Source organism: Adelges cooleyi, unplaced genomic scaffold (assembly GCF_023614345.1).
Source record: "Adelges cooleyi isolate 19-005CV unplaced genomic scaffold, UGA_ACOO_1.1 ACOO_flye_CR_arks_rails_tigmint_CR_PRNA_108, whole genome shotgun sequence".
In the NCBI taxonomy this organism is placed as follows: domain Eukaryota; kingdom Metazoa; phylum Arthropoda; class Insecta; order Hemiptera; family Adelgidae; genus Adelges; species Adelges cooleyi.
The window spans coordinates 4367015-4385328 of NW_026095761.1; the positions used below are offsets into that span (position 1 = coordinate 4367015).

At 31.8% G+C, this 18314-nt stretch overlaps 2 protein-coding genes across 2 annotated transcripts in view; one reads left to right on the forward strand and one right to left on the reverse strand.

Annotated features, from left to right (window-relative positions):
* The window catches only part of LOC126845725 (uncharacterized), a 149900-nt gene that overhangs the window by 43748 nt on the left and 87838 nt on the right, over window positions 1-18314 (reverse strand). The gene's annotated exons all lie outside the window — the stretch shown is intronic.
* Window positions 4284-18314, forward strand: part of LOC126845627 (head-specific guanylate cyclase) — a 167097-nt gene continuing 153066 nt past the window's right edge. Inside the window, exons 1-2 of the mRNA XM_050584406.1 lie at window positions 4284-4366; window positions 15910-16065. Of these exons, the coding sequence (XP_050440363.1) occupies window positions 15940-16065 (126 nt within the window). The 5' untranslated portion in view covers window positions 4284-4366; window positions 15910-15939. The remainder of the gene's footprint in view (window positions 4367-15909; window positions 16066-18314) is intronic.

An 18314-nucleotide genomic window follows, 5' to 3' on the forward strand; every position in this document is an offset into this window, starting at 1 on the left:
AAACATTGTAATGTTAATTTATGATGATAATCTCTTTGCAAAGGGGTAAAACATAAAACAAAACGGTCATTCGCGTTTTACATTGGTCAGCTGTGGGTAAAATGGAAAATCACAAAATGAACTACGCCGAAATCGACACGGTGGTGTAATTTATGATGTATTATTTTTGATCGGGCTCACAGAACGTACTTACCCGTGTTTACCGAATTCGTTTTTCGAGTAGCAGTCGTCCGTGATGAAATTATTTTTCGGCGAACACCGTTTTTTACTCAACACCGTGCCGGAAATGTTTGTGTATCTGACGATAATCCGGAAATGTGGTTTTTGCGCTCCAAAAATACCCGAAACGTTTCCAAAACTGTTTTCTTTCGGTTTTGATAATATTATTTACAACATTATCATAATGCTTTTGGAGAGAGAGGAGAGCTGTTGTTGTAAACCAGAACAGCTGTCTTCTTATACAAAAACAGTAAAATACCACAACCACCAAGTGGTGTCAGCACAACGCAAAGTATTTTATAGAATAAAGAGCGAATTTTTGGGCTTTAAAATACAATTTTGCTAGAATGAATTAGATTAAATAAAACCAGATAGTGCACTTCGTAGTAAACCAATATATTTTCAAGTAACGAATTATAGTGCCGAATATACTGTAGGTACACATTATTTACAATAATAACATTAACTGATAAGAATCGCTGATAACAAGTATTTGATAAACAGAAAACTTTATAAACACATTATTAATGGACTACTTAGATACAAATGTTATTATTACTTTTTTTTAAATGCTAAGAAAATTGCTCAAATCTGGAAATAATCTCCAATTTCCAAATTCCAAAATATGCTTTAATATGCGAAATAATTACTTTTTCAACGAATTTCTCTGATCATTAGATCTTCCGCGTTTTTCAAACCAGTAGACCAGCACAAAGCCACTAAAAATAATATGTGGAAACCAAAAATCCTTTCTCTACTGATGAAATATAATTAACAAACATAAAATATAGTATCAAAACGGTTGAGTTTTGCACAGTGAAAAATACATTGTGTGTCGCTTGTTTTCAAAGTTATTTAATCACTTTGCTTCGATGAGAAGCGTTTACAAAAGAAAATGTGTACATTACTCAATTCCTCCGGAAAAACAATATACTTTCTCTCTTTGTAGGCGAAATGAGTTTTAACGAATATCAGCTTGGAAACCGTTGGCAGGTCGGCGCTTGTCTAATAAACGTTCCATAAGACTTCTGAAAAGACCCCACCACTTTCTGCAAAGCGATAGCGTGTCAAACTTTAAGTTGGACAAGTCGGCAGAAAATGTTTGGAGTTTTTCCCGATTGTGACTAAGAAGGAGTGTACATTTGATCGACAAAAAAAAATATATATATATAATTGTAAGCCCGGTATTATTCGGCCTAGATTTTTAACTTGGGATTGAATTTGTTGTTTTTTTTTTGTTGTAAATCTTAGTTTCTCGCGTCAGCGAAATCATTCCTAACGTTTTTATCAAGTTTGAATACTTACCAACAGTAAGCACTTTGATGATACTGAGGCGAGCCACGGTTTTCATTTGGTCGTGCTTGATTTCACTGACAATAAGATCTGACATGTTGCTGACAGCTTTTCACCCTTTCGCGAAATGATGATTTCCGACAGCGGATTCGGGTCAGACTCCGTGTCGTTTGTGTAAATTAGCATTAACGTCAGTAAATTATTACTACAATAAGGATATAAATTGAGTTAAATTGTTTCATGGTACGCAATTGAGCAATTATTGAATGGAACACTTAATCGACACAAGTGAAAAAGGTACCAGTGGAATTATTTTTTTTAAACTATGAAAATCAAAAACCAAAAAGTTCTTGTTGAGAAACAAAAAGGTTCTCGGGATAGAACTTCCTGTTAGCGACATTGTGTTAGAAACTTTTCATGTAAATCGAACAATGTTCTTACTATAGACAAAATCTTTTGACTGCAGACTTCAAAAATATATTATTGTGTTGTTGGTAAAATAATATCAACAAGGCACCTTTTGCTTCTTTATTTCATTGACTATCAAAAATAGTTGTCTACGTCTTAGGGTTATTCAGCTAATCACATTATCGGGGTATACGTAGAACTTATAGTTATTCTGTATCTTCCTTATTAATATGTCAATTTAAATAGTTTTAATTAAAAAATGTACATTATTCCCTAACAAACCATTAAATACATAGCATACATTGAATAGTACATATTATAATTAATTGATAAATTAAAAATAAAATTACTCTGCAGAGTATAAACCTTGTTTGGTAAGAAGTTGGCGCAGAATTTCAATAACACTTTATAAGATAAACTAACGATTAAATGCGTTTTCTAAACTGACTTTTGTAGTTCATTACCCTTTTTTCTAAATCCTCTACTGTGATACTATGTCTGATTAAAGTTTTCGAAAGACTAATGATGATGAATTCAAATTGAAATAGTATTATAGTGTAAAAAGCACGGACAGTGTGCGTTAAGAGGTACAAAATGGGTTGGAAATGGTGTTCGGTCAGGACGACGAAAATCGTGGGAATGAAAAAAAACGTTGATTGATATTTAATACTCGAGTTTACAACAACAACCGTACCTACTCTTCAGTCAGAGAAAAATAAAAATATTTGTAAATAAATTACAACAATAACCGAGGTCAAAATTTGTTCGACACGATTTTCTATAACAGTTTATTTTGTTGAATGTTTTGCGTTTGATTGGCGAATATGAGTATTGATCATGTTTTTATGCCGAAGTTGTCAAAAACAAGGCTTTATGGTGTTTTAAACGTACCGTGAATGATTTGAAACAACGATTGATGGATGGATTTTAAACGTTTTTTTTTTGTTTTACTTAACTCGTATTTTATACAAGTTTATTCTAATTATATCAAAGTCCCTTAAATACTCAATTTATACACTATTTGTAAACACGTTGATTGTAACCCCAGTGCAGCGAGGTCGGGGCTAAGTGGGGATGAAGCATATTGTGTCAGGGGAAGTCTCAAGTTTATATGAATTATTACATCTGAAAGTGATAAAATCATTTTTAAATAAACGCTTCGATGCCCATATGTAATGGTAAAAAATACAGCTATCGATAAAAGCATTTTGACAATAATGTGCTTATGTAAATATTTAATATAAATATATTTTTGGGAGAATTATTTAAAATATATGTTTTGTTAATAAATGATTTTAAAAATGAATTAATTGGAAAATTATAAAAATTTACGGAAAAAGAATGGTTTTTATGATATACAACTTTAAAGCACTGTATTGAATGAACTATATCAGATAAAGTTCTGAAACTCTTTACTGCACTTCTTCGCATCAAGTTGATTCTAATAAGACCTAAAATTGCAAAATCCGTGCAAAAATCTATGGGGTAGCGTTTTTAATTTTTTGATAACTTAGGCTCAATAAAATTTGTCACTCGTGAAAATTCATTTTTTTCCTTTTTTCATTTGTTTATAAACATATATTAAGTATAAATAAAAAAATCTAAAAACGCTACCCCATAGATAAAGTTTTTCTCTATACATTATGAACATTTGACATTTGATAAATCTACTGTTAATACTGGCCTACATACCCTCATCACTGTATTAATAAGGTATACACTTGAATTTTTTTAAAACTCGCGGTATTCCCAAACGAAAATTGGTTGAGATGTGTCTAACGGTGCTTAAGTACACATCGGGAATAATTCAGTGCCATCCATATTGTTAATTATTTATTGTGTTATTAATATAAGTCCATATCATGTACTTATATCCTTTAAGTTACTTACAACGTAACTATCGTTAATGTTTATATGTCACGTCAATTTATATTATGTAGTTTAATATAAATAACCATATGAGCAGTCCGCCTTAATTTATTTAATAAAGTAGTTTGTATACAAAGCTCCGAATGAAGAGTTTTCGTAAAAATTTGCTTACACTTTACTCATCAGAAACGCACCGAGTGGGGCGTCCTCTCGACGTTATCGCCATCGATTCGTTTTTCATTTCAATATTATTATAATATACTAAGTACTTTTAATTGATTTCCGTGTAAAAATCAAAAAAAGTAAAACGCATCCGACGGCCGTATCGTCATCGTTGTTATTGTTATTATTATAGTACAGTGTGTACGGTGCCGGCGGGGAACGGCGCGAGACACAGGGTGGTGCAGGGGACCGGCGCAACGGCGGCCGGCATAGCCGTACCGGCATGGCTCGGCGTGTCTCGGCCGCCCAACGCCAAAACAGTGTGTCGCAGAATGGTTCCCGTACGGTCGTTTGTCCGTTGGTCTCGGGTCGATCCGACGTCGTGATTACCGCATGGACGCTCGTCGTACTAGTGGTAAAGTAATGAACATCATCGTTTACTATTATCCCCCCCTCACGTGGACCCCCCTCGTACTCACCCACCCCCTCCCCCGACCTCTTTCGGCCCACCCTTAAACCCCGCACGCGTTGGCGCAATTTCGGGGGGGGGGGAAGGGAAATTTTAAGTCGAAACGGTCCCGAAAAGCCTAAATGTTTAGATATTTAAATGTTTATGTAGTCGGACGTATTATTGTTTCATTGGGCACGACTCGTTTTTGATATTACCAAGTCAAACTTGCAGAGTTTTGAGCATGGCTAGCGCCCATTTTAAATCCAATTGCAATAGGAAAACGTGTAATAGTTAAAAAAAATAATAATACACTTTTTCGGTATCAGGTCTTTTAGCCGGGCTCGAAACTAGACGCCTCATTTTCAAAGCTTAGGCAAAAACAATAATTGCTTTATGTTTATTTGCATTAATTGTTGTGCGGGATTACCTTTGCGATTTATCTGCACAAATGCTCAGAAAAATTAATATTTTGTTTGAAATATGGGTGGAGATTTGTGGGGGGGGGGGCTTGAGATTCTGAACTTAAAATTTGTGTTGCATTTAATTTTATTTAATAACAAATTTCTCACTAAAAAAAAAATGTAGGTATTTTGAAAAGCACTTGTATTAAGTTTTAAGGTTTCTAGTATCCTCCCACCCTCTCCCAAAAACTCCGCCCATGGTTTAAAACTAATGAATGTAATCTATATTATAGGTCATACTTTGAATCCTTCCTACAGAAAAAAATCTAAAGTAAACGTCACAATGCTCCCTTATATAATTGGTTTCCCAAAATGTTATGCATGTTATCTATTGTAGAATAGAATAGAATAAGTATTATTAATTTTGATTCAAATGTTTAGCGCAAAATATTATGTAAATATTTATTAGCGCTGCAATGATATATTTTTTTAATAAGTAGTTCATTTTGTTTTTGTCAGATTATCTAATTTTATCTTAATGTATTTTTATATATTAACTTCTTAAAATTATCAGAAAAAAAAACAATGTATTAATTTCCTAGTCAAGTGATTTGGCTGAGTGTCTTCCCATAAACGTTATTTTTGCTGCCATGATACTAATTTTCATCACATTTACCTAATGAACACAACATAATATATTGTAAATGCATTTTTGTTAGTAAAAAAAAAAAATCTTAACTCTTAAAAAAAAAAAATAAATAATTCGACTTCTCTAATAGGTTATATATTTTGCTATATTTTGTTATATTATATTTCTGCGTTTATCTCGTTTTATATCGTTTAGAATATTAAGTATATGCATAAAAAAGTTGATATAGATATAGAAAATAAGTTCCTATTTGCACAAAAATAAAAATAACAATGTTTTTGTACAAAAAAACAAAGACCATAATAATTATTATGGCTTAAACTGTTTATAAAAAAAAAATGAAATGTCATTTAAGATTTATGATGTTAATAAAAGTTAAACAATTAATTATAATACAACATATTTATATTGTTAGGCGTTAATGGGATTGTATGCGGTCTGTTTTGTTTTAGACCAAACAGCCAGACAAAATTTCGACTACTTAAGATGGTCGGATTTCAATTCTGTAAAAAGGTTCTTTGGCTACTCCACTATGTTATGTAGCAAGCCAATTTTCATTTAAACATTTCAGTTTATATAAATAAATCGGTAAACAAATTGAAATGGTCGAAATTTATTAAAACCTCTATTTTCTTAAATATTGCCTATGTATATAAAACTCCTTAAAAACAGACCGCATGCAATCCCCTAAAATTAATTTGATAAAATTATGATATTTCCAATTATCATGACTGTGTACTTGGCGTTGCTCTATAATGCGTGCCGGAAAATTTAGATAATAATTATTATTTTACAGTAGTTTATATTAATATTAATTTACCTAACTGCTCAAACGTTTAATGATAATAATAATAGTTTTAATTGAAAATAAAACCATGCACGCGTATCATGATATTATTACTATTCTGCTGTTGTATACAGCTTTGCATTTTTGGAATTAAATGCTTTTTGCGCTTAACCGCCGTTTTCTCGTTATAACATTATGTTGACTCCATTTAATTATGCACCTGTGGCGTCAATGGGTTTACACCCCCGCGGTCGTATATTAGTACCCTGTACGGTTGGTTGCAATCGCACAATGTTGTGTTTTGGGGTCCAAAAATAACCCCTCGAAAAAAATGTATTATATTTTAATCCGAATCGTTTGTCCCGAATGTTTTACAAACAGCTTTTCGGTTGACGAGGGAAAACAATTTGGGCCAATTTTCTATGGTATAGTGCGGCCAGAGCAAATTGGGAACAGGTGAGGTCATGGGCTTTTCAGGAATTTGTATTACTGACAGTTTTGAAATTATTTTTAGAATAAAACGAACCTATAGATTACATAAGAAGATGTACTGAATAATTATTGTAAACGCAAATATGTATAATCAAAATTGTACATTTTTAGTACAAGGGCGGATCGTATGATCAGAGTTTTGCATCATTCGAATAAAACGATATCTAAATAATCATCTAGATAACACATTATTCAAGTATAAGTTATTCGAATAATTTCAAAATCAATTATTCAAATAATTTTTTATTCGAATAATTTTAAATTGTTTGATTAATATTTTATTCGAATAATTTCAAAATAAATTATTCGGACGAAAAGTTATTTAAATAATTATTTTAAATTAAATTATTTCAATTATGTATTATTTTAATAGTTTGTGAGAGCTTTTTAAAATTTGTTTTTTTTTAAAACATTATTTCGTATAAACATATTTGTACATAGAAAACAACATTTTGATTAGAATCATTTACAAAATAACTATTGGAATAATAGTTTATTCGAATAATTTCAAATTCAATTATTTGAATAACGAATAATAGTTAAAAGTAGTTGCATAATAGTTATTCGAATAACGGTTTTAGAATAAATTGAATGAAAAACTCCAAGTAAAATTTAAACCAATATACCTAGTTAAAAAATTATTTTGACATACAATGTAAATAGTGCTTTTTTAAGTGATCATTTTTTAAAACATAAATATCATAATATATACATTTACAAAATATATAAAACCAGCATTTATAGGAAAACATATTTTTTTATTCTAATTCATTTTTATTCAAATAAATTGAAAAAATGATTGGAAAATTTCAAAAACAATTATTTGAGTGATTTGTCATTTTTCTAAATAATTATTCAAAAAATGTTTTATTCGAAAAAAAATGTATTTGAATAATTTTTTATTTGTTAAGTGTCGATCTTTTCTAATAATACACCTTTGCCATTGTTACCGATAGACATATGGACATAATAATAAAAACATTTTTCGGGTTCCTTTTCGGATGATGGTTCACACTTCACACATAGTAGCTTATTAAAATAAAAATGTAATACGGTCAAAGTATAATTTTCTCTTTTTTTTGTGGGAGGATTTTCCTTAATAAAAATAAACTCTACATCTACCTATATTCAAATTTTCAGACCTTAAGTCTTCAAACTGTGCTCGAAAAGGATAAGTGAAATAAAACGTCTACCCATTCTAGGGGAAGACATTTTTAACGATTGTTTTGGCCTATCTACAGAGTATTCCTCACTAATTTGGAAGTAATTCTATAATTTTTTTTTTTTTTAATTATCGAGCGCTGTTATTTTAAATTGAGAAAAAATATATTTTATTTATTCGCTGGACGTCTTACAGTACTTTTCACTACTATTTTACATCTTTAATTGGTCGCACAAAGAGCGCAAAGCGGATATTTAACACGGATCACTCGGGATTTTTCATAAGTATGATTGTTTATATTTTGTATGATAACAGAATAGTATAGGAAAATATTATGAATCATTATATAAAAGGCTTGCGGTGGATCTTCGCGTTTTTGTGAAACTCGAACAGTTACCCGATGCTATTTGTTTTATTCTCGGTGTACATAAGTCTGTGTCAAATGAATAAAATGTATATCGTTTTTGTCCGTACTCACACGAGAGAGAATTTCATTATAAACTCATGTCGAGCAAAAATATCAGACCGAGTCATTAACATCGTGCAAAGCCTGAACAACCGATGGGTATTTTCACGAACAGAATAATTATTATTCTTTGAAAATAAAAAATAATATGGTCCGCTGGTCTATTCGATAAATTATGGATCTTATCAGAGTTGTATAAATTCTTATTCGAATAAATATTGTTTTTTCAATATAAACTAGTTTTGTATACTTTTTAAATTTATCATATACTATATTGTACAAACTGTTTGATATGTTTGAAAATTACGCGAATAATTAATAATAATAATTATGTTTGAAATAATTCGAATAAAAAATGGTTCGAATAACTCTTACTTGAATAATTTTGTTATCAGATTATTATTCAGATAACGGTTTATTCGAATAGGTACTGCACATCTCTGTATGTGAATTATTTACATTTAGTTTATTTGATTTTTGTTTGTTTCATTAATTTGACGTTTTGCTGTGGACACTGTGTAAAAGTAGAGCTACGAACAATATAATCATCTATATAGATACTTCTAGTAAGCTAGCAACAGTTCCCTCGACTTTGCTTTGTCGGTCCCACTTCTTATTGCACTGGTTAATAGTTCATACTGCGCTTGTTATTCTTAAACAAAAAAAAAAAAAATACCGTAGGAAAGCGTTCGAGAAAAACGGCTGGAGAATAATTAGGCTAAAGCAAAATATCCTTCATATTGGATTCGCAGATTAGCATTGGGAGCAGAACACCTGTTTTGCTTAGAAAAAATATTAAAAACAAAGAGACTTTTGTATTTGTAATCGGCTGTTATGATTGATTATAGATAAGTCGCGTCTAATGGAATAAAATGGAGTAGGATGAGATAAAAACAGGTGTTTTATAATAAACGGAATTTATGATACATAGCCGACATACGTTTAGATATGGATATCAATTAATAATGTAAAATCATAACCGTCTAATAGAACGTTTCCATGTGCTGGTATATTAAGAAAATTAAACAATGTGGTTTAATTATATGCATCACGTAAACAACTATAAATCGGATATCAGTGAATAAACCGTTCTTAGTAGTCGAAAGATGATCGAGTTACCTGAATTAATAAGATAAAATTGACTCGAGGGGAACGGAGAGCGTCAATTTTATGAAAATAAAGACTAAAACGCGATATTACTTTCTTGTTTACTATTAAAATGGCTTAAAGGCCTTTTTTTTATTTTTTAAATTGTATTATGATCGTTTTTATTTTTACTTTTTTATAGTTTTTTTTTTAAAATAAATCTACTTAGTATATATATATATATATTACCTAAAAATTAGTTGGCATATTATTTAAAATGTCTTCTAGATCAATTTTAGTCAAATATCATTCCTTTAACCAAGTATAGCCTTTGCTATTCCCCTTAAGAATAATTATCAAGTTTATTTTATTGATCAGAGGTAATGTTCGACATTTTAAAACGAAACAATATATTTCCCCTCCAAAAAAAAAAAAAAAATGGTGAAAAAAACTAAACGGTTTTCAGGGAAGAGCATAATAAAAATTAAAAAAAAATATTATTGTACAATTATTATTACTTAGCATATTTCATTGGACTAAAGTGATTAATTCTGAGTAAACGTTTAGTTATGTCTTGAATAAAACGAGAATAGAACAAATCAGAATATAACGATAGAAAGTCAATAGATTAATCATATAACTTAAACAGTTATAAATAGTTTTTACTAAATATGTATTTACACAACACTAACAGTTTTATAAAAACTAGTTGACCCCTTTCACACACAATGTTTAAACGTTATTTAGCGCCCATATCGATCCTTGTACTGGGCAAAGCTCTAAGGGTTGGTTGTAACTGAATTACGATCATTGACGTAGGTGAGTGTTATAAAATAAATATCAATTTATAAGAAGTAGCTGACATTAAAACCTTTAGAAAAACTGAAAAATATTTTGTGAAAATTTATGGTTTTCGTGGTGGGTGATTTTTTTCATCAGTCATTTTTGTGAGTAACTATATGAATCTGTTGGGTAAAAGACATAAAGGTCAAATAGGAAACCGAAAGGTTTTATTGGCCAGTAAAATGTATACATCTATTCCATTTATACTGATTATTTTATTTATACGTTTATATAGTTGTCTACAATCACTATGTTTTAGTTTGCGTTAAGGTTTTTTTTTATCTTTGATAAATAAATAATAATGCAAACAAAACATGAAGTGGAATAAAAAAAAGTGTTTAGTTAAAGTCTCTTCTGCTAAACGTTAGGTAAGCCTGCCATTCAAAAACTAAAAACCTTAAAAAAAAGTAACGATACTCAAGAGATGAACAAGCATCACGCGATTCTTAATGTATATTATATTTTGCAACAAAAAGTTACCAAGACTCGGTTAAATTAATTAAAAAACTTGTCGGTACTAAGGTCTGTTGTTATTTGGGATGAGTCGATATTCTCGCGCCCTTTGGCCAAGTTTCTCATTATGCCGACAATTAATATGAAATTAGGACATTAGTGTGTCTTATGAACAACGCAATAATTTTTGAATATCAAGTAATAAGTTTTTAAGTCGGTTATTATGGTTGCCCAACTTTTATCACTAAGTTTCTCGGCCATTAAATCATAATTAACCGACATGGACGTTTTCTCTTGATAATAAAAAACAACTTAACCGTTTAAACACACAACACAGAAGTTATTCATCTAAGTCGGTGATCAATAGCCGTTAACTATGAACATTGTTTTTCCGGTGATCGATAATTTTAAACGGTTTTTGTAAAGTGGTACAAAATCTAATCAGAGTTTTGCAATAAGCTGAAGTCAAATTACAAAGGGACAGCTAATTGCAAAGCAATATTATAACATTATTATATACACGGTACGCTTTCAATATACTATATTTCCCCCCTATGACCATCTAATAGGTAGCGATTAGTTTTAAATCCTATTATTTGAAAATCATATTGGAAAATTCTAAAATACAATACAGGGTGATTATTTTATTGTGAACCACTCAATACCTCATAGGATGTAATAATGATTTAATTTTTTTTTTCATAGTGTTTTTATACAATGTGATCAATTGTATAATAATTGTAATTATTATTTGTTTTTAGCCCCCTCTAAAACTAATTGTATCATTTTATATCAGTTTTTAAAACCTAAATGGTAACGTAAATATTATATTACATTTTTATACTGAGAATAATGTACTAACAATTTTGACTGGTTGGTAACCAGGTTTGAACAACAATTTTTATAGTTATAATAGTTTAAAAGTTAGGATGGGTTGGGAAGTGCGCGCAGATAAAAATAAGTACTAAATGTACGAATATTATTATACAATTTATACCGTTAGAAAGTTAGTTAACAAATCGAATGAGTAGCATTGAATCAGATAATTGTTATTCAATGTGAATATAATTTTGTTTTTAAAAATTACTTCTAGTAAGACAAATGGATGATTTTGTCCTGTACTTTAACGGTAGGCTCATTGTTAACTTATCGAAACGCTAGGGGAGACATGGGAAAAGGATTGAATCGGTAGTCTGTATATATATATTTGCAAAAGATTTACCGGGTCAACCATATAGTTAAATAAATGTTGCGGTGTGTTTACACTGCCCTAATGTCACGATTAATAAATAATAATTGTCCCCGACAAACGATGGCATTTTTTTTGCTTCCCCAACATGGTACCGAAATTTAATTTCAAATAATTATTACCGTTAATTATTCGTTTCGGCTGCGTTGTGCTCGCATGTGTTAGTACTTAGCCGTGGTCCACCGTCCTCATACATAAATCATACAAATTACACTACCAAGAGCAGCCTATCGGTGCTAGGCCGTTTAAATAATCGATTAACCACCGCGAAACTACCATATTATTATATCGTTTTACCAAAGTAATATAATATTATTAACATACATAATTTCTCGAGGACCCCCCCCCCCCAAAAAAAAAACCTAGTTATTTTCTCCACTCCACGGAAAAACATTTAATTATGGTCAGGTCATCTCTTATCACTTATATTTTGTCTCTTATCTGTAACTAAAAGTGAAAGTGTAACCCAATAACATATACATATTAAAATAAATAAGCGGTTAGTAATTAAATCCAACCCTATTTGTCATTAAGATCATCTAATAATGCCACATTATTTGATAGTAAACATTGTTACGAAAGGCGGTCGAATCCTTTTAAAGTAAAAGTATAATCTCGAGTATTTTGTTCAATAGGTCAATCGAGATAGTGAAATCTTTCCAAATACAGCTCGGCGTGGAATTTGAATATTATCTTAATATTGGCTTAAAAAACCGAGCCGTGTCCGACAGTTTGTTTGAAAACTGTAGGTCACTGAAATTATCACCACGAACCTTGACCACATTTCCATAAGTCAGCTGCAGCTATGGATGGAAAATATGGAAATTAACATGTCCGCACTTTAGTCTATAATCGATAGCGGTTTAATAATCTTCGTCGTCGAGTGGTCGTTACGGGCAAGTTAATTATCGTGCAGTTACCGTGGTTATATAATACCAGCACCGCTAACAGAAGATAACAAATTATCATAGGGCGTTCAGAATGCACAGGATCACGCTAAACTAATCACGAAAGAGTTTTTCCTGCGTACCCTGTCCTCGCAGCTTTGTCATCGATTTGCGGGCCTGTAATATTATATATATATATTTTTTTTTTGAAAGTCACCGAGTAACTAATTATAATGAAAATTCATACGTTGTGTAACGTGTGACGCGACGTGAACCGCCCCGTCATATTGAAATCTGATACGGCCACAAGTCGTAGGCGCCAAACAGTATTGTGTCATAAAATCGATTCCACAAGTGTTGGAAGATGTTACGCCAACAGCGTAGTGTACACAATTTTATGATGACAGTTTCTGTTGCTTAGTGAATCGGATCAAATAGTCGACTGGTTTCGGTTTGAATGTCATCAGGTATTTTACCTTCCGTTTCATGTAATGAAACTGTACACGTTATACTCAACATACGCGGGGACATTGAAGGGCACCAGAAGAATTTTCAGTAGATTCGGTTAGTTACCTACAGCTCCTAGCTAAAGGTGTATACAACAGCATTTGACAGGGCAACAGATAAATGAAAAACGTTAACAACTAGTTAGTTTCTTCCATTCCATGGAAAACCATTGAATCGTGGATATTTTTACTGTAGTACATACCACTGAAATAAGCTAAATAGAATTTCTTGATAGGAGCCAACAAGGTGGGTGAGACCCTGAACGAAGTTAGACTGGGAAAACGGAAATCGATCTTGAATACCGATATAGGTAAAAGTGGCAAACACTCTCCAAAATTACCATGTTATACACCTTCCAATGATTTCAATGATCACAATAAGGTGACGGGTATCCTAAAGTTTCTGAATATTTACCATAAGTCTTTAGGAAATTCTCCATGACTAACTAAGAGTGTTTTGTACCGAAAAATCTGGCTTGGAACACAATGAAAAATAATAAAATATGTTATATAATATTATAAAAAAAAAAAATTCACATAAAAAAAAAATAGAAAACATTGTAATTATCAAATGCTGTAAAAATCCGCTATGAAATAAAATCATTAATCGACAAATTGTAATAAACGCTTAAACATATTTAAAATAATAAAATTCCAATCTCTTTAGCCTGTACAGTTGCACAGCTATACGTTAAGGCTTAGGCATTATGTAAATATATATGTTTTTGTTTTTCCACGTTGCCGTAAACTGATTATTGTATATAAATAATATGTTCATACAATGCGGTTAAAACAAAGCATCACGCTCGCATAATAGGAGGTTGAAAAAACATGTCGGATAAGCACAATGTTTTTGTTTTGGTACTTAAAAAAAATATTTTACAGAAGGGTACCTAACGGATAGGTTTATAATGTTTGCTTTGTGCAATTTTTTTTTAAAACCATATACATTTTAAAAGGGATATAATTTAACATCTTCATGGATTGCCTGTAAAATTAAAAATAAGTGTATGTGTACTTTGAACGAATTATCTTTAGAGAGCATTTGTTTTTATTAAAATAGTTTATTGTCTTTTCAAATCATCGATTATTCTCAATTGGTTGCCTCGGGATTTTTATAAAAAATTATTTTTTTGCACTTAACATTTGATTTTTTCTACAGTGAGAACCGTTCATTGTGTTATTAAGATAAATAACATATCGGTCTTGTTTTTTCTTCAACAACCGTTAATTGAACAAAAAAAAAAATATTTTTAAATTAATTTTATATGTAGGTAGTCAGTATGATTTCTACATTCAAGTCTCAAATTGGTTAAGTATTTTATTAATAACGAATTATTTTTTCTCCGTGTTTTTTGTTGTTGTAGCTCATTCGTGAATAAAACTATCCGGGTGTCTCTTGCACACATAATATTGCATTCACATCTTGATATAATAATAATATATTGTATTGTACGGGATTATATGAAAAATATGAGATTAAATGTGTCAGGCCAGCTGCGCCGGTAGGTATTATATTTGTGCCGGCGACGTCATTAAAAGGATTGCTGCGAAATAAGGTTAAATGCGTTATTTTCTTAAATCCGATACTTAAACGTTACGTCTGACCTCGAGCAGTCACCAGATAAGATTCGGCTTTGCCGGTAGTGCACATCATGGCACAACAACCGGTGGCCGGCTTAAAGCTTTAGCGCATATTTTTTAACGACTTTACCAAAAATCTAATATTATACAGCGTTGGTGGTCGTTTTTCATTAGGCGGTAGAAATTATTCAGTGTTCTTGCCACTATGCGGGCCGTAAAAAAAAAAAAATTTAGTGATTTTTTCATTTAACTTTATTGTACCAACAGATTTGATTCACCAAGCTTATGGGGTCGCTCAAAGCTACGTTACAAAAACACAATGAATGAGCATATAATATCTTCTGGACAATATTATTAATTTACACAAAGTCCCAGCTATCTGTACAGAATGTTGCGCGCTATTACTCGTTAGAATGATTGAGCTGTCAATGAGGTACAATAAGACTGCAGTTGTTATGAGTTGATCAGAGATTATTGTGTGTTGTATTACAATACTGCACACACGTCGAGATGAGATTAGAAAGAAACGTGCACTGCACACGGACTGAAGACATGTAAAATAAGAATCACGGTTTAAGAAAATATAGTTGCCCAACCGCTTGTGATAAAGTGACCTCTCCAGTAGCGGACTAGCGTTCCAAGCGGACAACATTTTCAACTTTATATTAACTTCACATAACTTCACACAAGTGAATTGAGAGTATTGTCGTAGGCCGTCGGGCAACCGTGGTATGCATTGAGAATAATTGATACACGACAGGACTGACGCACAAACAAATGCCTTACTGGCTAAAGCCAAACTCCTTTTGCCGGATATGTCCCCCGTCTTAGTTCTGGCCATTTCCTTCCTGGCGCATCCGTTTTTTTTTTTTTTTTTTGTAGAAATTGTGTTTTTCAATAGCAACATTATGATCGTGACCGTCGTCTGTTGTGTGTCGACAGGTACAGCTGTGTTCGAGAAATTCGGCAAAAATGTTTTGCCCGTTTAGCTCCAAGTCCGCACCCGCCGCGCCCAGGCCGAGCATCGCGTTGACGGAACAACGGCCTTTGAATTTGAAGCATCTCAGCGAGGCTGTCAGGACACTTACTTCGCCGCCGGTGAGTATATTATTATTATAATGTACACTTGGAATATTATAACGGTATTGGCCAACCTATAACGGGTCAAAGAAAATGGATTATCCGTCACACACAATGAATATAATATCGCGCACACTCATAATGCGCTGTATATGTTGCTACCGCTTTCCTTTAGGCATCCACCGATCCAAGGAGAGTTCGTCATCCGAAAGGAGAAAAATAACCAAGTAATATCATATTGTAAAAAACGCTATAAGTATAAAAATTAACCTTACATGATCCCACGGCCGAATCTCGAGGCTTTAGGTGTTGCCTACCGTTCGTTTTTTTTTTTTGTCGAGAGGAAACCATTGATCTTATTCCGCCGCCGTTTTGTTTGTCATCCTATTTATCGCTCGGAAAATACCGAAATTCAATGCGTGTACCACACATACATACATATACAGGGTGATCTATCTGATTAAGGCACTAACTTACTCATAGTTTATTTTTCAATACTTACAAAAATGTTTACTGATAAAAAATGATAGTGGATTGAAAAATATAGCAAAATATGTAAAAATGAGTGTCTTACATCAAACGGATCACCCTGTATGTTTGTGTGTGTGTAGCCATATTTTCGGTCGGTTCTTTTTCAAAAAGAGTTATTGCTTTTGTGCGGCAGCGAAAAGGACGTGAAAAGGAAGACGTACATAAAAAAGAATATATATATATATGTTTCTTTATATGCACTATACAGAAAGAATAGGGAGAGGTTAATCGCTTCGGGCGGTTTTTCAGTAGGTATCCTACAGGCATATTATACGACCATATTCGTTGGATGAGACTCGATGAGTTGTCATAGAATTGTAAACAGTCAAAATCTATACAAGTTAAAATCATTCATGTTGAAAAAATATTTTCCTAAATCAAAGTCTGTCACAAAGTATTCGCGAAGTCACGGTTCAATCGGGTATGTGATAAAAATACACATTCTTGAATTTTGTAAATTATACGTTAAATTAAAAAAAAAAATGTTTAGTTAATATCATATTATAATATTGTAAATAAGATACACGGGTTTTCAATGCACTACGCTAAAAATGGTGTGGCAGTTAATAATTATGATAAGGCCAATAATAATATATTATATTCATGGTTGTATTTTAATATCCACAAAAGCCCCTATATTAAAAAAATATGCGCTTAATCATCGACCCTTACGAGAAAACATATTTTTGATATTTTTTTATTATAATTAATCGACTAGTGCCCTTGTAGCGGATGGTTTATTGTTTTAATTTTATACCCACATTAGTTAAGTTGAGAAATCAAAAAATATCACGGCTTAAAGAAACACTGGCCAGTGACCACACACTAATTGACTACTCTAATAGATTATCCTTTAAAAAAAAAAATTAATACTAATTTGCTAGATTCTGCTAGTACATTTTTTCTCCTCTCTAAATCTTATTTTATATGTTTTTATACTTGTAAATTTTGCTAGTCCATTTTTTCAAATTGCCTAAAGGTGCGGAAAAAATCGATATCACATTTTTATCAATTTTTAAGATAAATATGGCCAATTTCATTTTTGACGTAGGACATTTGGCATTGCTGGTATATATATATATTTTTTGTTATTTATTTTGAGATGTTATCGATCAAATTGTTTCTACTTTCCTTACGGTGCTGGTAATTTGTAGTCAACATTGTATCGACAAAAAATACAAACGCAAAAGTTTAGCATAATTTTCCTATAGACTATAAGTCCTAGCGTTACGGGCCGGTGCGCCAACTTGACCCACATAAAATGTATAGGCGTTGTCGATTAGCTCCGATTGTGGTGCTTGATAAAGACAAACCAGCGATCCGGCTTATGCAATATTATTATATCACAACAATGGGCGGCGGCAAACGGTTCTGCTAAAACGTTTATGTCAGTATAAAGTTTTGGAATAGTTTTCCGACAAGCGTGCATAATTTCCGAGTTCAATATAAAGCACACGTGAATACTTTAAACGGCCAAAGAGTGGTGTATATATATATATATATACATATTTATAATATGTTGGTACACAAGACGTGTCGGATGCGGTAGTGAAATATTTATCAGCACCTTTGCCGCTTTTGTTGTGAACTTTCGTTAATCGGCGACTCCGCAAGATAAGTAGACAACTTAATTAACACGAAAACCGGGGAAAACCCACGGAAAGAGCGAGATAGGGCGTGTCGCGATATAAGAAAGCGAAAAAAGTATAAATATATTATATAACATTATCTCGGTG